At 45.3% G+C, this 27,183-nt stretch overlaps 1 protein-coding gene across 2 annotated transcripts; it reads right to left on the bottom strand.

Moving 5' to 3' along the window:
- Nucleotides 1–480: 480 nt before the first annotated feature.
- Nucleotides 481–27,034, bottom strand: UBXN7 (UBX domain protein 7). Of its 2 annotated transcripts, none has more exons than XM_053952218.1 (11): nucleotides 26,957–27,034; nucleotides 22,879–23,026; nucleotides 20,655–20,722; nucleotides 17,789–17,854; nucleotides 15,726–15,838; nucleotides 9,965–10,111; nucleotides 9,482–9,572; nucleotides 8,284–8,411; nucleotides 7,507–7,900; nucleotides 6,962–7,041; nucleotides 481–5,354 (listed from the first exon to the last, which is right to left on the bottom strand). In XM_053952218.1, exons 1-11 carry the CDS (start codon nucleotides 27,027–27,029, stop codon nucleotides 5,193–5,195), a joined length of 1,470 nt encoding a protein of 489 aa, XP_053808193.1. In that variant the 5' UTR covers nucleotides 27,030–27,034; the 3' UTR covers nucleotides 481–5,192. The 2 variants fall into 2 exon arrangements, with proteins under 2 accessions (XP_053808193.1, XP_053808194.1); XM_053952219.1 differs by lacking the exon at nucleotides 26,957–27,034 and adding an exon at nucleotides 26,426–26,454.
- Nucleotides 27,035–27,183: the final 149 nt, after the last annotated feature.

The raw sequence follows: 27,183 nt of genomic DNA, 5'->3' as shown, positions 1-27,183 counted from the left end.
CTCTTTCTTCACTGCACCTGCCAAGTCCTGATCCAGAAGGGCCCCTGCTCCTTGGCATTTCATGCCAGGCCATGACAGGAATGTCCCAAGGAGCCCAAACTCAACTGCACAAGTCAGAGGCTCTGCCTTGCCACCAGCTTACCAGGAGGACACTGACAGGTCAGAATAGAAAGCTCCATTTCCTCTGCTCTTTCATTGAGAAGGATGGAAAATCCTAGCCCTGCCTCTTTTTATTAGCTTTCATATGGGTATTTTTCCTGTCAAGGTCCTGTAAGTTTGTCTCACTTCAAGATTTTCTATTCTCTACAACAGCCTGAAGTTTTCTTGGGAAGTGCTGTCATCTACAGCTCCTTATCCTTCTAGCCCAGTATCCTTAAGGAAAAACTCAGGAACTCCACAAATAACACAGGGACAGACTTCCATTAGAACTAAAGCAACAAATAAACCCCAACCCCAAAAAAACCAAGAGCTGAAGAAAGCTACTGAAAACAGTTTGTTTTATTTCCAGGATCAAATATTACAATAGGACATTTACATATATTTATAAAAAATGCAGCAGTTGTGTATATAGATCAGAGGTTTCCTTGAGTTTGGTCCCTCCCAGCACAGTGAGCTGAAAACTTCCAAATTAATCCTCTCCCTCCTCCCATGTGAAGTTGCTATTATTGAATAAACTGACCATTGTGAAAAGCTGTTCCTTAGAAACTGGATGTTCCCCAGTTCCAGGAAACAGCCTCATTTTTTAAAAATAATCTGTCCTAGAGTCTGGTGTCTCTGAGTTGAGTTTTACCCAGATGTTCTTCATATAAATCTGGTCTATAAAAATAGCACCTCATCCCCTGCTCCACACAGTTTCAGTTCTACACCTTCAATCTGGGCACCATTTCACAGTTACAAAGTGACTTTTCTCTGCACTGCAGACACTCCCAGTGATCTGTCACTGACCAAATCCCCAATTTCTGTGCTCACTCCCAAGGTGCCCTTGGAGCACAGTGGATAACCCGAGGCAGGTCAAGGCACTGCTGCCAGGTGCAGCAGCCTCTGACTGAAGCCCTGTGTGTGTATATACATATGGCTCTGTTTGTTGGGACTGCACAGACACCGAGCATCCCAAGGACAAGAGGAGACAGGAAAAAGTCAGCACAGAAAGGGCATCCATTGACCTCACCAGCTCCAAATCCACACAGGCCTGTGGGTACTTCCAACAACGCAGCCAGTACAGGGCTCAGCATCAGTTTGTTCTGTCTTTGAAACAGGAGCTGTTCCACTTAAGAGAAAATCACTTGTGAAAATAAATAAATAGAAAGGGTGAGGGAGAGCAGAGGCTGGATTTGAGCCTATGGGAACAGCCAGACAAGGCACAGCCGGTCCTTAAGGACAGCGACTTTGCCCCTCACCCACCTAAAGCACATCTCTGCCACCCCTTCTCCTCTTGGAACACCAGACTGCCTGTCTTACCAACTTCACTGAACAGAGATTAAACCAGAAGAAAACAGTGACATTTAGTACAAACTAAAAAGGAATAAAAATGAAGTGATGAGGCCCTGAAATGATACAGATCTTCCCCCTCACACAGACATTCCTATACAGAACCCTATGTTAATATTTCATTTTTATGTGGTTTACCAAAAAACCACCATGTTTCAAGCATCTCTGCAGTGTTTGCTACCTGACAAACAGCCCAAAATGCTGCCCTTCCCCCAAAAGAAAACTGGTTTTAATTTAGCCCTTGTTGCTCGAGTCCCAGTGAAGAAGCTCGGTGCTCTGACAGGAATTTGAGACCCTTCAGCAGAGAGAGGCTGAGTTAGTAAAACCTGCACCAAACCCAGACTCTGCAAAGGTACAAACCACAGCATCAGTGCCAGGGCAAGCTGAGTGTACAAATCAGCTCTGAAGGACATGGATCCTGTGAAACACAAGCTGGACAAAGGAGAGGTGTCACTTCCCCCTAACAGTGAGGAGAAGGTCAGGGAGCTCTGGGAAGAGCTGATGGAAAATTCCTGTTAAATCTACTTAGGACTAATGGTACACCTGGATGCTTTTTACAGGCAGCAGTATTTTACAAGGCTACCTGCAAATCCTGGACATTCCTCTAAGATCAATGGTGTTAACTGAACTGATTTACCAGGAAAAGCAATGCACTGCAGTCCATCAATGTCAGAAATCATAAAAATCACAGACCTTGGTTCAAAGCCTGAAGAAAGTAACACAAGCACGGCCAGAAATGTTTGGCCCAGCCTCTACCTGCCCTTTTTTAGGTCAATGGGGAATGCTGTCAGCTTGACTTAAGAGCATGCAGCATCAGAAAGACAAAATCCTTCTGTACTCCTCTGAAGTGGGAAGTAAATGTGTCAGCTGCATCTGGCAGGGAAAGCCAGAGCTTGTTTCCCCTTCTGTTCCAGGATCCTGGATGTGACTGGGACTACTGGACATTACATCCCAAAACAAAGCCATGTTAGATGAAGAGCACAGGCAAAGGGAACATCTCCACCAGCAGCAAGGAGCTCCAGCTTCAAACACAACAGCCCTGACAGCTCTCCACTCAGAAAAACCTGGACTGCCCGCATGCACTGCTGCTCCTTCAACACCACCAGCTCCTGCAGCACCACAGGCAAATCCTGACCCAGTGACACTCACAGGAAGCCACAAACCACAGCTTTTGAAGGATTGGTTTCCTTTGTCCTTCAAAGCTCAACATCGTATTTCCCAACCAAATTTAACACATTTTTTCCAGCGAACGCAATTTGAGCTTCAGATTTCACATCTATAAGTGACTGTTTAAAGGCTCTTTAAACATTGCCCAACCCATCACCTTCACTGCCAGGAGCTGTCCTGTCCCAGGCAGGACTTGATTTGTGCTTTCACCACATTCCTCAGGCCAGCAAAACACACTCCTCCAAAGGGATGAAGAGCTGAAGAGCTTGTATCCTGCTTGGTGCAGTTTCTCATCAGCTTTCAGCCCCCACAGCACAGCTGATGTGTGGCACTGGGTTTGTTTGGGTTGGGAAGGAGAGAGGGTGGAATGAACAAAGAGAAGAGCCACATGCAGGGATATGTATTCCTCAAAATTTTTTTTTCTCTGTTTCTTGTTCTCAAAGCAAAGCAAAAGAAAGGTGATAGAAAAAAAACACACTGTGAGACAGATACAAAAAATCCCACCCAGGATCACAGTTTCCTGGAACAGAACAAACTCCTAGAAACCACAAGAAAATGCCATTCTCAGTATAAATGTTCAACTTCCCTATCTTCTCTCCCCTGTTTGAGCAATTCCTGGTCTCACCAGCGTTCAGCCCAGCCCCACACACAGGAGCAGGCCTGGGAGGGCCAGGGGAGAGAAGGTGCCAATAAACCACATTCCAACCAGACAACTGGAGCTGCTTCAGGAAGCTTTAGGTCTACATGGAAATGTGAATTAGGGATCTGGATATCCAGGAACTAAAGCATCCTTCAGTCTAGAGGTGCCACTGCTCCTCCACAGGCCAAACACAAGACTCCCCCTCACTTCCCCAAGCTGGGAGCAGCCTCCACACCTGGGGGTCTTTACAAACCAAGGATGAAATCTGGTATCCCATCAACCACTGATCAGGAAACTGAGATGAGATTCTGCTTTCCTGATGCTACATCCTGCAGCAGAAAGGGAAATCAACATCTACAATTGCATGATTACACGTCAAACCTCAATTAGAAGCAGGAGACAGCTGTGAGCTGATGTTTTCATGGGGAATGCCAGACATTTTCTGTGAATTCTTGCATTTAGAGGTTCCAAAGTACAGATGCTAGTATGAAATCAAAGGCAAAATATCTTGAAAAACTGGAATATGTAAAATTTCTGACTATTAAAGTCTTTAACAAAGAAAATCATCAGAGAGAGGCAGAAAAAGTCAGCAGTTATGCCAGGTCCCATGTGCCTTTCTCCTCAGTGATTGAAGACCATGTCAAACTGAGTTTTTAGTTGTGAATACACAAATCCACCACACCATGCTGAGGGCTGTGCCAGTTAACTCCTGTCCCTATGGAACACCAACTGACCAAGAGCTCCACATCTAGAGAAGACACTGGAGGAAAACCAGGGCACTGACTTGTGGTGCCAGCTTCCAGAGCTGAAAGGAAAGCCTGCACCAAGGAGCAGTTTTCCAAGCAGCCCTCCAAATTTAGAGTTAAGTGACAGTAGATGAACACAGAAATGGAACAAAAATCATCCCAGGGATTTCAAGGCACCAGGCTGGGAAGTGTTTTATGAAGCATTAATTGATGCTCAATGCTGTCAGTGCTGTAAAACCCCTGTAAAGCCACTCACTCCTAGAAAAACCAACCACTGTGCCAAGGAAAAAAGCCAACTGACTATCAGGTCTCTGTGGCAGGTGTTTTCAGAGAATCCAAAACCTTTACAGTACCTTTGTTATTTGCAAAATCCTGAGAGCAAGTAAGGAAACACTTTGAGGATGCTGGGAAGGGAACATGGATAACCCACCCACCCCCACCAAGGAGCTGGTTCTGCTCCAGCACTGGACTCACAGCTTTCCCTCTGCGCCAAGCAGTCAATCCCATATGGATTTCTGGGGGGTTGGCTGGCTTCTTTACTATGTCCACTGGCAATTTAAAGCAGGAGGAAAACAGGCAGGCAATCTAGAAGCCTTTGAATTAGGTGGAGCAGAGCATTTTACCACGGCTTAACCCAACTCCTTTCCAAAACCAGAGTGCTGGATAAGAGAAGGCTGGAAGGTTAATGGAGACCTTTTGTGTAGGGAATCCAAACAAAGGAAAGACTGTCCTGAAGGTTATGCCCTCTCCTTACAGAGAGATGCCTCTGTGCCTCATCACACACTCTTTCAAAAATAAATTAAACAAAACAGATTTAAGAATAGCAGCGAGAAGGGTTTGTGTATTATGGCCACTCCAAGCTCCAGCATGCTGGATACACAGATCACTGTTTTACTTTATTCCAGGAAAGCAGAGGAAAGATGATCTTCCCAATGCTCTCTGCAGCTGAGGAAGAAAATAAAACTCTGAGCACTCTCATTTGGTCACTAGAGAGGGAGAAGGGAGGGAGAGAGAGGAGGAGGGAGAAGGAAGGGCCAGTCAGCTGCCTGATTCCAGCACTGCAATGCCACGACCCTTAACTGCATATTTAACGATTCTTGTCCTGGGCAAAGAGGAGAGGGAGGAAGGCTGGGAGAACTCAGGCCACAGTGCTAATTCCTTTCCTGCACAAAGACAGTCTCTTGAGGACACAGGCCTGCCTCCTGTAACGTGATCTCATAGTCCAGGTGGGAGAGTTTCCTCCGGGGGAAGTTGGTGAGCAGTTCAAAGCGCTCGTTGGGGTATCCTTTCGACTGGACGTGTTTCACAAGAGCCTGGGGAGAAAGGAAGGCAAACCAGTGTCACAGAAGTCAGAATGGGAAAAAATCCTGTTTTCCTTTAAAAAGTGTTGCCTTTTAAATTTTTTTTTCCTTTTTTTTTTTTGCTTGAGGGGAAGAAAGGGCATCATAGTAATATTGGAAGCATAAGCACCTCTTGGAAATAATGTGTGTAAGGAAGCCAGTGCTTCGTCAATAACAACACAATGATTAAAAATAAAACATTTTTAAAACCAGTGTTGGGGAGTATTGACAGTTAAAACTCCTGAAGTGCAACTGTCTCCTTAAGCAATTTCTTTTGCTAGTTCTAGCCAGCTTTAAAATGGAAGCAACTAAAGCCTGAAAAAAATCAGTATGGAAATGATGCTCACAAAGAAACACCTGAGACTCAATCGGGATCTGACTGAAAGGCTCCAGATCACATAAGATGAGCACAAAGGCTGCTTGTTCAGCTCTGCAACCAAAAGATGTCTTTACCCACAAACCTTGACACAGCTAAATTTCTCTGCTGACTGTAGAGCAGAAGGGAAATCATACGCTGAGATAAATTTCCTTTAACTCCCACAGTCCATAAAAGGAGCCAAACCAAAAGTCAGGATTTATTTCAATATTACACTTTTGTACTGCCTAAATGAATTGCTTAAGTACTCAAAAGTGCTACATATTTAATAATACATGTAAATTTACTTAACAAGCTGCATTCAAAAGGCAGTCAAGCCTTTTTTTCCTTTTATTTTCAAGCAGGAGAGTCAAGGATGAGAACATGAGCTAAGGATACTGTACATTCCTAGAGCTGCTGGCTAGGCAATAGCCCCAGTTTTTGTAAGATAGGACACTTTTCTCCCAAATCTACACAAAATCCTTCTGATAAGGTGTGCTTTTGCCTTCCCTATGACTCCAGCTGTTAGATTGATTACATGTAAATGAGCTTAACTGGCCACTGTCTCCTGAAAACTCATGGCAAACATGAGCACAGTAACCTCTTTACACTCTGCTCCCAGGTAAACACCTGGAAAATTTTGATGGAAATGTCATTCGCATGGATTTCTCCAAGGTAAGGAGCCCAAAGCACAGTTGAGACACACACCTGAGGCACAGTAATCGACCAAAATTCTACTTCCCATGCAAAACCACCACATTCTGTAATACATTTGTTTTGGGAGAGCTTCCTCCAAAGTCTGCTCCAACGTCCATGTCCAGAAGGGAGGATGGAAGTATGATGGGAGAGATGGAGAATAAGGAGTTTTGCCTCTGATTTTACCATGGGAACCAACTACTTTTAGAAACAAAGCCCCAGAAATGAGAAAGCTGACAGCATTTTATGGTAATTAACGATTAATGCAAAAGCCATTGAGAGTCATTTTATAATGGAAATGAGCAGTGTGGGGATTGAGGAAGACACTGGAGTGTACACAAAACCCAAGCTGCAGTGGAGACACACAGAGCCAGTAGTTACCAGAGGAATGACATGGAACACAGTGCAAGCAACCCCTGGATACACCTCTCCCACTAGATCAGATTTCAACGGTGTCACCCCAGGCACAGAAATTCCCCAGTTTCATCTTTCCTCTACTCAGACAAGGATTCCTATTAAGTCCACTCACCAGAAGTTTAGCTTGCTCAGGCAGTGAAACTTGTTCCCTCTTTCCATCTGGATACCTCAGCATCAGCTGTGCCTTTGGTCCTACACAAATGAAATTATCACGAGTTAACACCAGGGCAGCTGAGCTCCTGTGTAGATTTTAGGTGGGACAGCACAGCAGGGTGAGCAACTGCAGACAAACACAAGTTCCAGCCCGTGGAGATAAATTTCTACCACAATGCTCAAAATGCAAACATCAGGCTCAAGACTCTTCCAAAGCAGCAGTGACTGACCCCAGGCAGTGTGCCCAGAGCACACTGCACCTGTGTTACACCAGAGTGGACTTTACTCCTGGGTGAGACCCCAGTCAGGGAACCCAGAGGGCTCTGCAGGCCGGGGCACTGCTGTGCCCAAGTGGTGCTGCTGGTGAATCACTCACACGTCTGCTGGCAAGGAGGGAGGAAATCAGAAGGGATTTTTAAAAGAAGGGATGAAACCAGGCTTGGCAGCCTATGAACAGCTTCAGGCAAAAAGCCACAACAAAAGCAATAAAAAACGGGCACTTACCATTCGCGTCCAGGCCCCGGAAGGTACTTTCAGGCTTGTCAGGTGACTCCTCCAGTGCCCCCGCATCAATGCAGGGCAGCACTCTGTGGTTTGATGTTGTCCCAGGCTCAGTCCTTGCAGAGGGCTCAGGCTGAGGCCTCCGGCTCTCCTCTTTTTTATACCCCAAGTCCTTGTGTGGAGACTTTCTCAGCTTGGCTGGAATCTCTGACTCCTCCTCCTCCTCAGATCCACAAACAGAAATAAACTCTTCGCTTCCAGAAAAAAGCTCCGACTCCGACTCCTCATCCGACCGGCTCTCCTGCTTGGCCTGTGAGGAATCAAAATGTGTCTCCTGGAGCGAGGCTCTGATGGCAGCTTCCAGCTGGCTGTCCTCACTGGCATCGATGAGACTCTCCTGTGGGATGCAGACAACACGTACATCACAACTGCCTTCAAACATCTACTGAAAACCAAAAGGACATCAGTCTTCCAGAAGGGAAGCCACTAAGCCTGTCAGGAATGCACAGCAGGGAAAGCTAGGCATGCTGTAATTAATTAATGGCTTCTCCTTGGAGTTCTGCATGGAGTAATCAATATTCCTTTCACACTCTGGCTACTAAATCCAAACCAAGTGCCAAAAGCACAAACAGTGACCCTGGGAGAAGGCATTCCCTGGCACGCTGTGTTTCTGCATGGCCCTGCACTAACTCCTTGAGTCTGTCTGGGAAATCAGGAGAGCTGGACAAGCACAGGTCAGAATGCTCCTTCAGGCTGTCTCCCAAGGAGCCTCACACTTACTGAGCGGGAGCATTTCTGGGGAGGGCTGCTGGAGTGGCCGTCCAGCTGGCCGTGCTCGCTCAGGAACCCGGTCACTTGGTCCAAGAAAGAAGTCACATCTAACTGGTGCCACTCCACGAGCTTCTGGCCTAGGGAACAAAAGGTGGCATCAAACAAAATTTCAGCAAAACGCTGCGGCTTAGTGGTCAAACACATCAACTCACTGCTGCAGGAGTCCCTGTTTGAGAACTATATATTAGTAGTATTATTAATACTGCAGCTTCCCACAGGCTACCACCTGATAATAATGGAGCTTCCTCCTTCCACCCCCTTGAAAATGGACAGACATGGATACAGACACAGTTTATTTCCATTATTTTCTTTTCATTCACAAAATGGTGAATTTGGACTTGAAACCAAACCACTGAGTTTATGAAGAAGCATTTCTCCATTCTTGCCAAATTGATTCTAACCCTTGGCAAACAGCATTTGTTCCCAGAAGGAAAGTGCTAAGGAGAGTATTCTAGCTTCAGCTGCAATATTAAAAAATGTATGTATTTTTGGGTGGTTTAAGTCAGCTACACAGAGGTCTCAGCTCTGATCACAGGCACTATCACTTCAGTCCTTAGAAACAGGAGACCAGACCAACATTATATAATCAGGAAGCTGCATTATATGATGATAAAAGAAGCTGCTGGATACAAAAGAAAAAGCAACAACTTTGAAAGAGATGGAGGGAGAGGGAGAAGTTTGATTGTTCAGGTAAAAAAAACAAGCAAAACTAAACATAAACTCAAAGCCAAAATGGCATTTCAAAATTAAGAAGCAATTTAAAGTCATTGCTGAGCCTCACAAAGCTCTGTGGGAGGAGCAGAAAGCAGATTCATGTAGCAATTACAAATATTGTAGTTATTCATCACATGATTTCAAGAAGCTTTTGAAAGACTTAAAAAAAAGAATTCAGAGTTTTTCCACCAGATGGAACTATTTTCACTTTCTAAGCAAAATACTAGCTAAGCTTCAAATACACAAAATTTCTGCAAGTTTTGGGTGTTTAATTCCCTTAGTTCCTCTGGGAACATGCTGAGTCAGTCCTTCAGGTCTTGAAGAGATTCTTCAGCCAAATGTAACACAAACTGCAGTGGAAGGTATTCCAGACGACAGCTGTCAGTGCTTCCCATGGGATAACTCCAGGCAAACCAGCTGCCACTTGTCTTACCTGTCCTGGGATCCAGGATGGAGACATAAGGGAAGTCTGCTAATTTATAAAACTGTATGTACCGCTGTCCTTCCTCGCTGTCATGGTACACCTACAAAATTGGGCAGATTAGTGGCTGGAGAGGGAACACAAACAAACTGTACCTTGAAAATGCACAGAGTTTCTCTCTCTTCTACAGTATAAACTGCAAATGGTACACACAGTTGTCAGTAACTCTGAAAAGCTGGAATTAAGCCTCTAGCTCTCCATGTATTAGAAACTATGTGGTAACATCTTGATTGCACAAGTAAAAGGCAGTTTATGCCTTCAAATGCATATCCATGAATTCCATCTCCATCCATAAGCTACATACACTCCATGAAACACACCTTTTCTGCAGGTTCACCAGGAGAATTCCATCTTTTCCAAATCAATTTTTTCCCCACTGTCCCATTTACCAAGGCACCAAGTTACCCACACATCCTTCCCCAGGCAATTTCTCACCTGCCAAAAAATGAAGTGGTCTCGGATGATGTTCTTCACAGCCTCATTGCTCCACACGTCACGGTTGAGGCACTGGCAGGCAAAATCTTGCACGTTCTGAATGTTTATCATGAGCCACTTGTTCTGCATCTGACCACACTCCTTGGCCTGGAAGCAGAAGGAAAAGCTTGGTTAGATCAGGCTGAAGGGCCAGACAGCTCCGATGCCAGCAATGATCAGAGATGGCTTCTACCACGGCCAGACTTCCACCAAACCCCTTCACAGTGAGGAAGATGGACAGAGCTAGTGAAAAGGCACCCACAAAACAGAAGGCAGGGCTGAAGGATCTGCTTTAAATGAGCCTGGTTGAATTACAGAATCACATCGATGAACAGAGCTGCTGGATTTCAACAAGCCAAGCACAGGGTGGGAAAAGCAACTCAGAGGGGGGACACACATGGCAATGCTGAATAAAGTATTTATTCAGGGAAAAGTGTAGTCAGTCCCACTGATCTGACAACAAAGACCTGCTCAGTCTAAAGATAAACCCTTGGACCATCTAGTTAAGTAGGTTGCATAATGGACAGAGGACTTGCATTGATTCAACAGGACCCCTTCTCTGTGTGTTTTCTTTTTCTCTCCAAGTTTTGAGTTACTCTGTGACTGTCCAACTGCCCAATTAGGCATCCTTTTTTGATGCTGCTTATCCAGACTGCAAGTGGGGAGGGAGACAGGAAGGCGCAGGAAGAAATCTTACTGGTTTGAGTCACAAAGCTGGCATTGTCTGATTGCTTGGTTGCAAGTTAATGGTAGGAGTTTGATCAAGAATGTAATTCTGATCGCTGAACTGTCATACCTGTTGAAAAAAAGAGGGCTATATCAACAGCAGGAATGCTCTTACCACCTGGAAAGACTGGAACTGGCATAGGAACTCTCTTTGCTTTGAAAAAAAAAAAAAAAAAATTATGCTCACCATCCTGCTGGTAATCTACTGTTAAGGAATTCAATGGATAAAAAAATTCTGGGGAATCAGGATGTTATGTAAGATTTTGCTGTTTGGGCACTACTTTGTTCCCCAAACCGAAGTTTTTACTTTTGAAATGATTTTTAGCCAGTGCAGTTTGGAACAGTCTGCCTGTCCTATCACTGTGTGACAGACAGACATGTGAACCCCACACACTCAGCTTCACCAAGGCAAGAATCTCAGCCTACAAAGTCAGTCTGTGTGGCCAAGTGCCCTGCAGAGGCAGCTTTTGTATTACTCAAAGGAAAAAAATGAAGGTAGAAGCATGGAATAGTCCTATTCCCACAAGGGGCCTCACACTCACTACTTACCACTAAATTTACACTGCCAGCATCCAGGTCACCAGGTGAGAAAAGTGGGGAAGGTGACACCTAATTGGCAAGGGTCTTAAATATAATTGTCATGCTTTTATTTAAAAGACTTGTTTTGAGCTAACTGCATTTTAAGAAGTAGTTCTAAGAAACCAGTATGAGATGAGGCCTAGAGGCACTGCCCAAGTTTAAAGGGAACAAAAATCTTTATGTTATTTAAGTCAATTGATTGCCTTAGTCCTGTGTTCTCAGGTAATCTGTTAAAAGAACACGCCCAAAAAAACGTAATTAGAAAGCTGGAAAGTGCATCTCATTCTTCTACCCTCACTCTGTATATCTTTTAATATTAATGAAAACCTCTGGCTCTACCTCTCCTCTGTCCAGCTGAGAGCCTTGGAAGGATGCAAGCAGGAAATTCCACAAAGAAAATCTGCAAAACTGAGTTTTCACCTGCAGAACAGGCAGAGCTTTTGAAACTACTTTTCCTTCTAAAAACAAGCTTTGGATTTAACATTTAAAAGGACACAGTTAAACTGCTACTATCTCTTATACAGCTCAAGGGGTTCTTCTGAGGGGATGGAAGGACAACAGTGTGAGAAGAAACACTGTGGATTTGGAGATTATATTATATTAGGGTCATTTTGGTAAGTGACAAGGCAACAAGGGAAGGCTCAAGAGCTGGCTTGTGTATCCCAAAAGCTGGGATCTGATGGATTTAGGTCCTCTGTTTCCAACACCAAGTCTCCCCCCCATTCCCCTCCTCCTTTGAGGTATAAAGGCCAGTGGCAGGCACTCACAGAGCCCACAGACAGGGCAGTACAGCACAGCCACTCTTTGAGAGCAGAGCCAGTGGAGCCCAGATGCAAAAACCAACCCAAACCAATCCCATCTGTCCTAAGTGTGCCTTTACCCTTCCTGCCCAGTCATGTATTTCACCATTACAACTTAGGGCAGCAAACCAGCAACCTGGTGAGACAATCTGTGAGACAAGTCTTGGTTTATGCTCAGTGCTGGATCTCCCTGTGTAACTCTGGATCTTGCACTACTAAAAATAAGTTTTCCCCTCATTTGACTTCTCTGAACATGTATGGTTTAGAAATGTTGGGGTGGTTCCTGCTGGCTCAGTTTTATTGAAAAGCAATCCTTTCAAGGCAGCAGAGAGAAGAAGGAAGTGGAGCCAGCACCTTGTGATTCTCTGGACATTTTTGTGACTCAGTGGGGAAGATAACAGCTGACAGAGAGTCAGAGCAGGACATTATCAAACAAGGAATTTCCTATTTGGGCCACACTTCTCCTTCCTACCTGGGGCAGGGCATAGATCCTTTCAGCACCCAGCCACTCCTGAGCCACAGCTGTATCTGCAGCTGTGCTGACCCAAATCAGGCCAGAAGCACCTTCTCCATTTGAATACAGTGACCAGATCAGCTCCCAAATGATTGCTGCTTTTTAAGTAGAAACAAAAAAACCCTCAGTCTCAGCTGTAAAGCAAGGAGTGGCTAAGAAAGGTTATTGTTAAATGGGAAAAAGAAATCACACAGAAAGACTTGAAACTCTGCAATGTGACATTCAGTCACTTCACTGAAACCCTGCTGAGTGTTAAGCACAGAACTGCACACACGAGAACCATCTCTGTCCACAAGAAGAAGTGCAAGCTAAGTCAAATTGGTGTGTCCCCCTCAAATTCAATCATCTCTCACATCACAGGCATATAGAGAGAACGCCTGCAATTCTTGAAAGCAGACTGAGATGAGAACAAAACCACACTCTTCTCTAACAGACACGTTTGGTGTGCAATTTATTTATTTTACTTGAGTGATTCATTCCTAACAGATTCCACATTAATGGGAGAACTCTAGTTTAGTCAGTCACACACTGAACTTTACAAGTACAGTGATCATAAGCTGTTCTGCATGTGGAGCACAATGCTTTTTTATATATAGCAGGTAAAAAAAAAAACCCAAATAATGTCATTCAACACTTGAAAATGTTTCTGCCATGGAGTTAACCACACCTATTCCTAAAGCTAGTATTACTAAGTTAAAATGAAACAGCAATTTTTTGAGCCTTACTGGTATAAAGCTTCCTTGTTACTCAAGAAAAGTGAGGTTTCTTGGGGAAAACTAAAGATAATTACATGTACTTACTATCAAAAACCAACCTTAAAGCACCCAAAGAGCAGCAACAGCTGATGAGCAACAAAGATACATAATGCCAGATGTCACCACTCCTGCCAACAAAGCCCTAAATCCTAAATGGTTCTCCGATAAATGTGCATGACTCAACCTTGTCAGTTTTCCTGCACACCCCTCCAGAGGCTGGAACACACCAAACACCAGCCCTGGAAAGAAAACCCCACTTAGATCAAAGCTTAACTACAAGAGCATCACAATGATAGGATTTAGTCTTTGATACTCTGGAATGTGATGAGCATCTCTGGTTTATTATATGGTTTATATCCATTTATCTCAGCATACAGAGAAGGGAGAAGCCAACAGCAGCTTGCTAGAGATGAATTTTGGGAGACTGTGGTCACTGAGGCCCTACAGTGTCCCAGGCTGAAGCAGTAGAGCAGTTTGCAGTCAGAAAAGGTAAAATGCAAAGGGAAATGGTCAACACAGTGAGAAGGTGTGAAGAGTTATATTGCAATGAAGTTGAGGAGGATCAGTGTGAAATGAAGGGTATCCCATGGCATAGAGAACTGTACAAGAACACAGCAAGGTAAGTGCCAACACCAGAAAGAGTACAGGTCTTTAGAGTGCAGGTACTGCACAGAACAGGGCAATGTGAGCACATACAAACCCCTTCCCCAACCCCAGCCCACCCTCTTTTTCAAATTACCTTTCAGGACTGAATAAGAATGCAGAAACTTTAGGACAAACAAATCCATCAATCAGTTATTTCACTCTCTGACACTTCTGACTGTGACAGATGCCACAATCAACACTGCTGAAGTCTTCAAGTTTCCAGCAAGACCCAAGGTGAGACAAGCCCCTATCTCAAACTCCACAGCAGAGCTCAGAGGGCACTTGCTGACTGCTCCTGCAGCAGCACTGGTTGTTGCCATGTGAATTCCCCTTACTGGTGCCTTTAACCACACATTTGCAGGTTTCACCAACAGCTCTGAACCCCAGGCCCAGCAAGCACCCTCAGCTGCAAGACCTGACACACGTCTTTTAAAGTAAACCCTGCTTCAGGCTGCTCCTCTGCTTCCACTGCACCAAATTCCTTCCCAAGGTGGACACTGCTGCTCTCTGCCAGCATCCTCTCACAGTTGGAATTCTGTTAAGGAGATTGTGGAGGGCACCCTCAGAACAGAGGAATTAGTGACAAGGCAACTGATCCCTGGTGATTTGGGAAGCATAAAAAGAGAGATGAGGGTAATGGGATGAGAGCTGGAGACTCCATTAAAGTCACAGTGTTTCAACAAAAGTTCTCCAGCAGTGCTCTTGTACTTGTGCACAGCAGTTAAAGCACATGTGAAAACAAGGTAAGTAATATTTTTGTTCAGTCAGTCAGTTGTGCAGGCTTGTGCAGTGGGTTCTCCAACATCTGTATTGCACCATTTAATCATTACATTGCATTCTCATGCAGTAAAAATAATGATCATCTCCATCATCAATCTCATCTATTCAAAGAAGACCAGGAGAAAGTTCAGTAGTAACTGGAATTTCTGAAGAATATCTGGAAATTATGGACTCAAAGATTAAAAATATATACCAATCTGCGTGTTCTCTAATCATTAGTTAAGTCATTGATCCTCATCATAACAATTTAGGAATAGATCCACACATGCCTACACAGTCAGGAAAGGTGACACCTGAGATTGTTTAAAGCTGGCAGTGTCCTGTATCTCTGGGATACTTTCCCTAGCACCACCAGAAGTAAAAGACAATCACTGTGATTTTATAGAACAACAGCTACACTGACGATGAAGTTGTGGCTTGATGGCAAAGTTGCATTCAAATACTTCTACTCACTCAGGTATCAGAAGCCACTCAGCCATGTTAACTCCACCTGAGCTTCTCAGCAGGGCTGTGCTGCAAACCACACTGCCCCTTGCAAAGTCCTCCCTCACCTGTGCAAAGCAATCTTACTCCAGCTTTTTCTGTATCCTCTATGGAGACAGTTCAAGGGAGGCAATTTTCCCATTCCGACCGCCTCCCTTGCTCACTGAAATCTTTCACCACATGTGATTTGCCACACTGATATTGAAATATAAAACAACGTGGTCTGCATGGTGAGGAGCTGGACTCGATGATCCTTATGGGCCCATTCCAGGTGACACCATCATCAGTGAAGTCCTTCAATACGTCACCAACATTCCCATAGGCAGCCCATCAAATATTTATCACTGCCCAGTCTTTTGCAACTTCCTGATTGTGCAGCCATGGATCCATCCTGACACCCTCCCCTCTGCAAGGATCTGCAGCCAAACGTGAGCCCTCACCGTTTCAAAGCTGCCTTTGTGCATCAGGTCAATGGGAGGTCTGAAGAGATCTGCCAGCGTCGTCAGCTTCTTGTCCACCGCCCCTCCGTTCCGGAGCTCCTGCTCCTGCCGGACTGCACAGCCCCAAGAGGAAAGGGAGTGGAATTAGACTACACATACTCATGAGGGGCATTTATTACTGCCTAAATGCTCAATCACAGAGCTTCTGGGGTGAAACTCTCTTGAGCTCCCAGGAGGTTTGGGGAGAACAGGGCTAGGGCAGCTAGTGAGTGCAAATCCCAGGACACCTCTTACAGAGTCCCAGGGTTAGACCCCACTGAACAAGATTAGCTGGTGTCTAAGGACAGAACCTCCCTGTCTCAGCTTTCTCGTGTGCTTTCACTTTTAAACAACACCTTAATAAACCTGAGGGGTCACATACCAATATTTGAAAACAAAGGAGCCAAAAAAAGTCATGACTTGTCCCCAGTGATGCTTTTAAATGGGAAACTGAGCTAGAGTGTAGCAATGCAACTTTTAAAAGGACTATTTCTATTTAGTATTTCCATTAGCTGGCTGTGGGGCAATCCCACAGAAAAGAAAGAAACAAACAGATTTAGTTTATGTGGAGAAATCTCTTTGGATGTTTCTTTTAAAGAGGATCGATTTCATCTGAAATAATACAGAATACATTTCCTACTCAGACAGGACCCTGGACAATAAAAGTAAATCGCAGCAGATACATGATATATTTTATGGAACCAGGTCAGCTGAAATGGGCAATAACTATCCCATAGTCAAAAATTTTCCAGTGTGGAAGGAGGTGTCAATGGGCCAAAGCATAAAAACCATGCTTGAGCAGACACACAGGGAATAAAGCATCGCTGTGGAGCAGCCCTAGGAGCCAGGAGATAATCTGGAATTTCATGGCCAGGGCAGCTTTTCCAGAAACAGCCAGACAGTGATGTCCACCTGTCAAGTTCTGCCAAAAAGCATGATAAAGTTTCACCATAAACCCTAAAGATCAGCCAGTTGCACCCCCTCCTGCTATGGGCTGAACACCCTCTGATAGTCCAGGCTGGAAGATGGTGAGAAAAAATGTAAGGGTATTGATTCTGTACATGGAGCATTTTCACTTCTAAAGCTGCCAGTGATTTCAATACTTGTTGTGTTCATCATTACTGGAAAAAGGGAAAGAAAGTAACTATCAACACCTATTTTCAGTTTGGCAGCCAACCCCTAACTGTGTGGGAACATGGTCCATGGGCCCCAGTCACCAGTGACAGGATTAGGAAACAGCCTCAGGGGAGGCTGAGATTGGATATTAGTGACAATTTCTTCATGGAAAGGGTTGTCCAGCCCTGGCACAGCTTCCCAAAGGAGTAGTGGAATCACCATCCCTGCAGGGATTTAACAGACACGTGGATGTGGCACCTGGGGACATGGGGCAGTGGTGGCCTTGGCAGTGCTGGGAAAACAGCTGGACTCGGTCTCAGAAGACTTTTCCAACTTTACTGATTCTGTGGTTACACCTCAGGAACACTCCAGCAACATCAGCACGACAGCTGAAACTCAGATGTGAAGCACCTGGTGGTGTGCTGTCACAGAATCACATTCTGTGACACTCCCTGGATGAAATAACAGCCAGTGCTTTGGCATCTGGAGATTCTGAGCATGAACAGCCAAGGGCAAACAGCAATTAAAGCCACGAGAACCTCATGCCCAAGGAAGAAGCCTCAGGGCTACTCCAGTGTAATTCAAGTGCCAGAATGCCCACTGCCTAGCCAAGAAAAATATCTAGTGGATGAATTTAATTTCTACTTGGGTGTTAGGATTCTTCCCCCTTTTCAGTTCCCTCTAGAGCAGAAAAAGGGGTGTTTTGAGAGTTAGCAACACCAAAGCAGACAGAATATACTGTGACAATCATTGACTTCTAATAATGTACCCTGCTACACAATTGGCAATTTAAAAATGTTTCAACAACTGAAAGCTGTCCTAGCCTACAACAGGAAAGATTTCTCCATCTTATTTGCATTAAAAGTAATAAAATAAAATATCAGGCGTACTGATCTGTAGACACTTACTGGTTTCTGTCTGAAAATCCCGAAAGCCATCGAATATTGAGCGAGCAGGTCTGCGTCTTTTAGGAGCTTAAAAAAAAAAAATCAAAGAATTACTTGAAAAGTATATTATCAAAATAAATGCATATTAGTACTTTCCATCACATGTGTAGGAAAATGGAATAGGAACCCCAAGCAGGGATTATGTGGGAGTAGAGGTCATTGGGAAAGGCTGGAGATGGATGGAAACAGGCAGAAGGTAATTTGTAAATTCCATGTCCTAATATGTCCTCCCTCCAGCAAACCTTAGCCCAGAAACAAAACACGTATCAACAATACAGAGAGGCTTAAAGCCCCTTCTGATAGGCTCGCCAAGACCCTTCAGCATGAAGTGGCACTGCTGTCACAGCATCACCTTGTCACAATTCCAGTCAAGATTTTAACCAAGGCCTTCAAGGGGATGAAAAACTTCAAAAGATTAAACTCCACGAGCATTTTTTTTTTAATGAAGAAGCACATTTGTTTTTTCTACAATGCATTTCTACTCTTTTCTAAACTCTTATCCTGATCCTGTCCCAGCTTCTTGGCTGGACTGAACAGCCACACTCTTCCAGTAGATCCAGCATTACTGTTTGCAAGGAAACCTTCAGAACTGATTAGCTGCAGCTGGACAGAGAGCCCAGGAAGGTATCAGAAATAGCACCCTCAAGTCCCACTGAAGTCCTAAGGTACAGCACAAGCACTGCACTTGGAAGGAAGACAGAACTGCCTGCCAAGATTATTCCAGCTACTTATCTCCTTTCCTATCAACTGAAAGACAGAACTTTCAAAGCCCAATTGCTACAAGACATAATAAACAAATTGAAGTAAGACAAATACAACCTATACCCAGTGGAAATGTGATGATACAGCCTATCATGGAAAAAGAAAGCAAGCCTGAACAAGGGATGTGCTGGGAATAACACCTCTCAACTCCAGGGAGTAAGATCTCCTTCACCCTGAGTGCTTAGGCACAAGCCAACCTCAGAACAACTTAAACTCAGTTGGAACAGCAACTGAAGGACCACTTCAGCAAAAGCAGCATGTCCCTGCCAGGCTCAGCTCGAGCCAGGCAGCACAGGTAAGGAGGCTCTCAGCAATCCAGGAGGATCCTTTATACTGAATGATGGGATCCATGTATCCAGCAGAGCACAAATACACAGGGTCACCTCTTCAGCTGGAAAAAACAACCACCCCAGTATGACCCTTAAAAACAGAAACTGACACCTCCCCTGCTGTAAGTCTAGAGCTGAGACCAATTATCTCTTCAGGCTCAGCTACTCTGGCAGGCTGCTCTGTGCCAGAAACACAAGTGGCACTGGTGGATCAGACAGTGCCAGGAGGAAATCACTGACCCAGGTCAGTGGATGGTCAGTGACAGTGTGACTGAGATCAGTGTGTAACAGGTAGGTATAAGAACACCAAGCATTAGAATTAGCAGATCTGAATCCTAATAACCCACAGGAGTCAATAGATCTTTGTCAAAAATGCTGTTGGGCCACAGGAAAAAGTTCAGAGAGCTCCTCTATCTTCAGAGAGGCATCAGCAGGGCATCCTCCTCTGGATGCACATTTCCTGCTGCAGAACTGGCCTTCTCTGCTACTAAACTCCCCACTTTCAAAATCCAGGTAGGATGGGAAGTGCAAGGATTAGATGAACACAGTGTGCCCTTGTTTTCATGTCACTGCATCTTATGGTTGAGACCTTCGAAGTCCAGTTTCACTGCTGCTGACAAGGTGGCTTTTCAGCAACAAGGGGAATGTCATGAAATTATATCAATAAAGCTAACAGAAGTGCAGAAACACTTAAATGAAAGCAAATACTTTGTATGTCATTACCTTTTTGCCCCAAATGCAAATTAAGTGTGTATTTCAAATTGCTGGTACTTTATGTATCTCACACCAGTATGTAGAAGTTAAGTTAGTCCATTTCAGTGATTCATAGTCTGAGTTTTTTGATGGGACTAGGGTCTGAAGCATATTAAAGGAGTCAAAATTTTCCAGCTCCCAAAACAGACAGGAAAAAAAATTGCTATAAGGACTAAAACTAGAAAAACTAATATTGTTATCAGTGCAAGTACAGCAAAAAGGGAAGTGGTGTGCACCTGTATTGCCTGGCACTGTTTGCTCCCTCAGCTTGTGCATCCCACCTAAACACCTCTCTGATGTTGAAAAAGAGTCAAGAAAAAATCAGTTCCAGAGTAAACCTGACGCTTGGCCTCCTTCTCCTTTCTAACACAGGAACTAAATGATAGAAAAGAGCATTTCCCATGGGTGGGAAATGCAGCCACTGCAGTGACAAGCACTTGCACAGCCTTCCTTGGCGAAAAGGGCAAAGCTCTCAATCCATCTGACATGGCAAAGGCCAGCCCAGAAATGACCTGGTCCACATGAGAAGGACAGAGACAAGAAAGGTAGCTGCACAGCACAGCTTAAAGAGCAAATGAAATTCCTGCATGAGAAATGGAGAAGGGTATGAGCAATCACAGAGTTCAGCCCTTCTCTCTGATCTGTCATCTCGAGACAGGCATTTGTCCTCTTCATTTTTACTTGTCAGCCAAGGCTCCATCTTCCATCGCAGCACATCAAACATTTCTACAGCAGTATCCCACAGTTCTGGGCCCCCAGATGCATGCTTAATTAAGTTAATTGGCTGCCACCTCACAATGTCTCATGACACAAGATTTAGCAAATTAGCACCTCTGGGAATAAAGCATCCCTTGTGTGTGAGGTTTTCAATACCAATGGTGTTATTTCTTCATATTCAACAAGTTTTGATTTTCTTTTGTCACTTAGCTCACCTCAAGGTAAAGAAAACAGAATCAAAATAACAAGACAAAACACAAGCCTACCTCCAAACAAGGGCTCAGGCTCTACTAAGATTTCCTGCTTTTGAGGAATTGGAGCTCGTACTTCATCCCTATCAAAGGAGAAGAAACAAAAAAGAAAATATCAGAGAGAAGATAATATTCCAAATACTGTACAAACCACATCTCATTATACTCCAAGTATACCTGCAACATGAACCAGTTAAAGATGCTGCTGTACCAATGCACAGAATGAAGAGGTTTGGGATTAAATGGGATCTCAAGGGAGCATCTGTTCCCACTCACGGCACTGCTGCTGGACCTGGTACCCTGTGCACTGAGAGATGGCACGGATGACCTTTGATAAAACATTACACAAACCCCTGAGTGACTTGATCCCAGGGTTTGTTAATCTATATTTAAACACTTCTTTTGTTCTTGAATAACTTTGTTAGAACTTGGAATTTTTTAAAACCTTACCAAAAGATGTTAAAAAATCCATTTGCCATCCTCTTTCCTTGCTACTACACAGAAAAACATATTTTCTTCCTTATTACCAGTTTTTGTCTGTCAGAAGACGCTTTGCTTCCACCTGAAAGTCACACCCTCTCTTTTCCAGAGGAAGGAAAACAAGATCAATATGGCCATTTCCCGCCATTTCTGAAGCAGTTCTTGGCTTACATAACTCGGCTCCCTCACATGTCAACAGCTCAGTCAGTTATACTTGCAGACACTTACAGATAATCCAAAACTACAATTAGGAGAAGAGAGGAAATCACAAGCATCTCTGTGACAACAGGGTGGTCACCTGGCCCACGGATCTACGTGCAGAAGGATTCATCCATTGCTAAATCCTGTCTGTGAACTCCCTCTTCCCCCAGACTTCCAAGGTGTGAAGTGTGCACTTGGCAGCTGTTCACCATGCAGGATTCAAAAGGTAACTCAGGATGTCAGCAGGATGCACTGACCTTGCTCTTACCCTCCACATCTTTGATTGCTTTGTGCACCTAGTTACTCTCCATTTGCACTTTTACTGTTCTCTCTCCTAGGAGGAACACTGAGCTGATCAGCACCTAGAGGGTGTTGAGTATAAAAAAGAAAGTACTCCAAGAAAAATCTGAAGTCACTGATGTGCCAGAAGTTGTCTAGAAATAAGAATACTAACCTATATACCTATTTTAATTTTGTTAAAGGGTCAAGTAGGAAGGCCCCTCACATCAGCTATAAAGGTTAGCATTAAATAATTATTTAAATTTAAATTTATACATGTGCTTCTGAAGTATGAGGGGCAAGGATTTTCCTCTCTAAGTGGGCTGTCTTTTTCCTGGAGTGGAAGATTTTCATAACGACAAAAGCCTGGCTTACATTTAATTTACCATATTTAATGAATGTGATTTATACCACTCAAGATATTCCCTTTATCTCAAGCAGTCACATTAAGAGGCAGCACTGAGACTCTCTGCCATGCTTAAGTGGAAAGTCTCCTCCCTTTGCAGGCATCTGATGTGTAAGAGACTGATGAAGGTGCTGAAGTTGCTGATTCCTCTGCATACTGGTGTACAGGCCTTGGCCTTTCCAGTGCCAAACTGGTTAAACCACCACAACAAAACCCTCACAAGTCAGATTCTTCTCCCAGGTAAGGAGAGACAGGGTAAGACAAAATGGCCTCAAGTTGTGCTAGGGAAGGTTTATGTCAGATATTATGGCAAATTTCTTCACAGAAAGGGTTGTAAAGCACTGGCACAGACTGCCCAGGGCAGTGGTGGAGTCACAATTCCTGGAGGTGTTCAATAAACATATGCATGTGGCACTTGGGGACATGGGTTAGTGGTGAACGTGGTGGTGGTGTTGGGTTGATGGCTGGACTTGATGATCTTAGAGGTCTTTTCCAACCTTAAATTCTATGAATTTATTAAATGGGAGTAAAGTGGTTTCATTTATAAGAACCAAACCAAGAGAATTCTCTAACTGCCAAATCAGTGTAAAGCAAGATTGCTGAAGCATTTAAAAATAAGACTCTCTTATTAGTGGATCCCTACTTTAACGACTTGAGCTTTGTTTGCATAAACCAGTAGGTGAAAGCTACAGAAAACTTTTGAAGTGCAAGAGACTCACAAACCAGAACAGCCAGAACAACGCTGCAGCAATCAACTGACCAAGATCAAAGCAGTGTGTAATGCTGTGGTGAGAAGTGACAGCTGCCTGGCTTGCTGTGCTTTGTCCATCAGTGGCACAGGCTGGCTGGCACGGCCGTGCTCAGGGTACGTACTCGGGGTGCGGGCGGGCAGCAGACACCGCCGCCGAGCTGGTGCTGGGCTCCTCTGCTATCCCTCCTCCGTCCAGGAACATGGTGACAGCCATCTCCAGGTTGTTGTTGCATGCTTCAAGCATGTGCTTCCCCACGCTTTCACTGGCACCTGGAATGCCAAAGGGAAATCACAGCGTTTTGACTGGAAGCGCCCAGAACAGCTTTCTCTCTCAAAGCATTAATAATTAGGAGGAACAGTTCATCAGCTGCCATTTATCCCTGAAGCACAACTGTGAGAGGAGACAAACATACAGAGCTCAGGGGGAAGGGAATGCTTGCAGTCAGGACTGCCAGGCTTCTTCCTGTCAGCAACTGAAAACCTAGAGGAAACCATCTGAGGGGTTTTAGCATGATCTGGATTTTCTTCTAGAGGTCAGACATTTTCCTGGTACATGGACCTGTTGGAATGAGTCCAGAAGAGACCACGAAAGTGCTGTGAGGGCTGGAGCCAGGCTGGGAGAGCTGGGAGTGTTCACATGGAGAAGAGAAGGCTCCAGGGAGACCTCAGAGCCCCTTCCAGTGCCTAAAGAGGCTCCAGGAGAGCTGGAGAGGGACTGGGGACAAGAGATGGAGGGCCAGGCAAGGGGGAATGGCTGAACACTGATAGAGGGCAGGGTTAGATGGGATACTGGAGAGAAATCCTTCCTTGTGATGGTGGGGAGGCCCTGGCACAGGGTGCCCAGAGCAGCTGTGGCTGCCCTGTCCCTGGAAGTGTCCAAGGGCAGACTTGGAGCACCCTGGGACAGTGGAAGATGTCCCTGACCATCACAGCAGGTAGAACAAGATGAGTTTTAAGGTCCCTTCCAAGCCAAACCATTCCATGATTGTATGGATTTTCCAACATCAGCAGGCATACACAAAGAAAAATGAAAACCTGACTTAACATTTTAACAGGAAGACTATTAAATCAGCTGCTAAAATTTTTATCCACTTGTAACAGACATTTAGAGAGGGAAGAAAAGACACTCTGATTTACTGATTCTGCTGAAAGGCAAAATCAAACCAGCAGAAGCTCAGTTTCTATAAGAAGGAAAAAAAAAAAAGCAGCCAAGAGGGAGAAAGTAGTATTTTTCTACAGAGTTCTTTGTATAATGACTAACATTTATTCAAATCACAGAATCATGGAACAGTTTGGGTTGGAAGTGAGCTTAAAGCTAATCCAGTCCTACACCCTGCCATGGGCAGGGACACCTTCCACTACTCCAGGCTGCTTCAGGCCCTGTCCAGACTGGCTTTGAACACCTAAAGTGCAACTAATCCCAGTTTTGATGTTGGTGCTCACGATGAAGCAACAGTTCCTAACATCACCTGTAAATCTTTCCTCAGAGGATGAGCCTCTATGTCCCAACTTCTCCTCAAAAACCATTCCATCAGCAGAAGCTCCCTCAGGAGAAGAAGCTCTCCTGCAACTCAATTCTTTACAGCACCTTCTCCATAAGTGGTAGAGTGCCAAAGAGCTTATTTTCCTTTAGAAAGGCTGGTAGAGAGGAAGAGTGGTAAAATGCAGCTGAACCAGTCTGGGAGCAGCTTTGGGATCTGCAGTAATTCTTACTAACTTCACAGCAAGTCACCAAAATGGCAACAACACTTTGCCCCAAACCAGGCTCACAAACATCAGTCTGGGCAAAACATATTCAGATGTTTCTCAGATTTTCTCGGAAAGACTCAAGAAGCTCTGGTTTGAGCACAGAATACACTTTGAAACTGTGGAGATCAATCAGTCTTAAATAACCTGCACATCAAACCACGGAGAAAGCCAAACTGACTGAGGGAACTGGTTTCCCAAACACCCAACCTGCCACAACAAGCACATTGGGATGACAGGCAGCTGTATTTTTAAGACCTTAACTGAGCTGAAGAAAGTGCAAAAAAGAAATTAGTGACATCCCAAAAAACCAACGAGAAGTTCAGGTTCTTCACTCAAACTATTTTTTTTTGCATTTTCAGCACTTTTCAATGTTAACTGTAGCAATAAAACCACACCTGTGAGCCTGGAACACATACACCCCACTCTACACCTCACTGCAGAGTCATGCAAAGCCACTAATCTGCAAGAACTGGAAGAAAAATGACAATTCAACTCTCTGCTATTATTTAAAGAGACACTGACACAGCAAGTGCCTTCACTGATTCCTCACCATTCCTGAGGAAAAAAGTGCCAGCATATCAAAACTTTCAGTTCTCGTGCTAGAAAACAGAAAATTCTAAGTATTTGTTAAGTTTCAAAGCAAATTTCACAGCTATCCCATCATTTCCTTGGGGAAGACTGATCCTTGAGAGGCTGCCTAGAACAGAGGCTGGACAGAGTTAAAGGAATAAAGCAGGGATTTTTTTAAAAGGCCTTCAAAAGATACACCTTGGGCAGTGCAAGAGCCTGGCCGAGGCTACACCAAAGATGGATCCTGGGTCATGAGTTTTCACACTTTTATAAGTTTTGGTCCATTTTCATATTGGGGTTAATTGTCCAAATACAGCTGCAGGTTATGAAGTCCCATCCTCTCAGTCTGCTCTCAATTCACTACTGGTTCATACTTTTGGGCCTGAAGCTGCAATGGTGTCCTTGGTTCTGGGGCTGGAAAAGGTTTGTTTTGTGTGGCTGAGCTGTGAGGAGAACTTGCTAACACTTTATATGAAGTTCAGAGTTACACATGGATGCACTACAGAGTCTGGAAAACATGAAAGCTAAAACTTAAGGCAGCAAGACACACAGGAGTTACATTCTCTTAGCAGTACTTGCCTGGATGAGAGCATCAAAGAAACACAATTCTGCCATCAGGATCAAAGAAAAGCATCAAGGACTATTTCTCCTCATCCCTGATGCTGCAGAACATTCCCTCAGCCTTTTCCCCACAGACAGGAGTGACTGCACATACACTTACAACTCTTGAGTTGAAAAAGCTACTAACACAAAGCACTGAGGTGTGAGCACCTGTCACATGCTCCACACACTCCTAGATGCAATCTTAAATTCTGTTAAAGGTAAAAACAGAATTTCAAAACTCCACTTAATAGTGGATGGCTGAAGCCCAGCAAGCTATTTCTTTTTGAAAGCATAGAGGGGTTCTCTTATGTTGAGCATAAAACGTGTCTAAACATAAAAGGTGTCAGGAGGAGGAAGCCTCTAGCACAGCTCTGCCTGTTCTGATTCAGGTTTTAGCAAATATGTCACACACAGGCACATGCTACTGAAAATATAATTGCTGTTCTTTTTGTTTACTCTATAAAGATTCTTTAGGAATAGCTGAGAGATCAATAATTTCCCTGCTTGCATCCTGTTGAGGATTTGAGTGTGTCCAAGAACAGGGACACAATCTGAAACGGAGCTGGTCTGGATAACCGAATTAGAGCAGTTTCACTTCCCTCTGGCTGTTTAGTTGACACATCTTATTTACCACTCCTGCCGCATCTGACACGCAAAGCCATCAGCCAGGGGTAACTACGGCGAAGCAGATTAAACACAAAGTGGGTCAAGAGCTCCAAGTACACAACCCGAAGCAGGAGCTGTCACCTGACGCGAACTTCCACGGAAAAGCGACCAGCCCTCCCCGATTGCGAACTCAAGTCGCCCGCGCTGTAGGATATTTCTGCTTTTTCCAAGGCGGACTCGGGGCTCAGCTCCCGGATCCCTCCCGGCCGTCAGAGCCACCCGCGGGAGCGGGAAGCGGCTCCCGGGGCGGAGCGCAGGCGGGAGGGAGGGAAGAGGCAGGGAGGGAGCAGGACACGCACCCCCGCCACCGGGACAACCGAGAGGAATCTCCGAGCCGCCGCTCAAAGGGAAGCGAGCTCTCCGCCGCGCAGGGAGCGGGCCGGGCCCAGGCAGGCCCGCCGCGCTGGGCGGCCCCGGGGCGCGCCCGCGGACGGGCCCTGACACCGCCGGCGCCCCGCGGGAGGCGCTCCGGGGGCAGGGGCAGCGCGCCCGGAACCGCTCCGCCTCGGCCCGCGCCTCCCGCCCCCAGCCCGCCGGCGGGGGGGGGGGGGCCGGGCGGGACCCTCCCGCGTAAGCCCCGCGGCCTCGGCGCGCCCCGCGCCCCGAACCCACCGGTGATGGCGGTGAACTGCTGGACCAGCGCCCTCAGCGCCGCGGCGCCCGCCGAGCCCCCGGGCGCCGCCATCTTGCCGCCGCCGCACCACAACACACGCGCCGCCGGCCGGCGCGCGCTGCGCATGCGCGGGGCCCGCCCGCGCGCGCGCCCCTTCCCCCCGCCCGCCGCCGCCGCGAGGGGCGGGAGCTCGGTTGCCGAGGTAACAAGCCCCGCCCATTACGGC

The sequence above is a fragment of the Vidua chalybeata genome, chromosome 10 (assembly GCF_026979565.1).
Source record: "Vidua chalybeata isolate OUT-0048 chromosome 10, bVidCha1 merged haplotype, whole genome shotgun sequence".
Classification (NCBI taxonomy): domain Eukaryota; kingdom Metazoa; phylum Chordata; class Aves; order Passeriformes; family Viduidae; genus Vidua; species Vidua chalybeata.
This window is presented reverse-complemented; position numbering and strand designations above follow the sequence as displayed.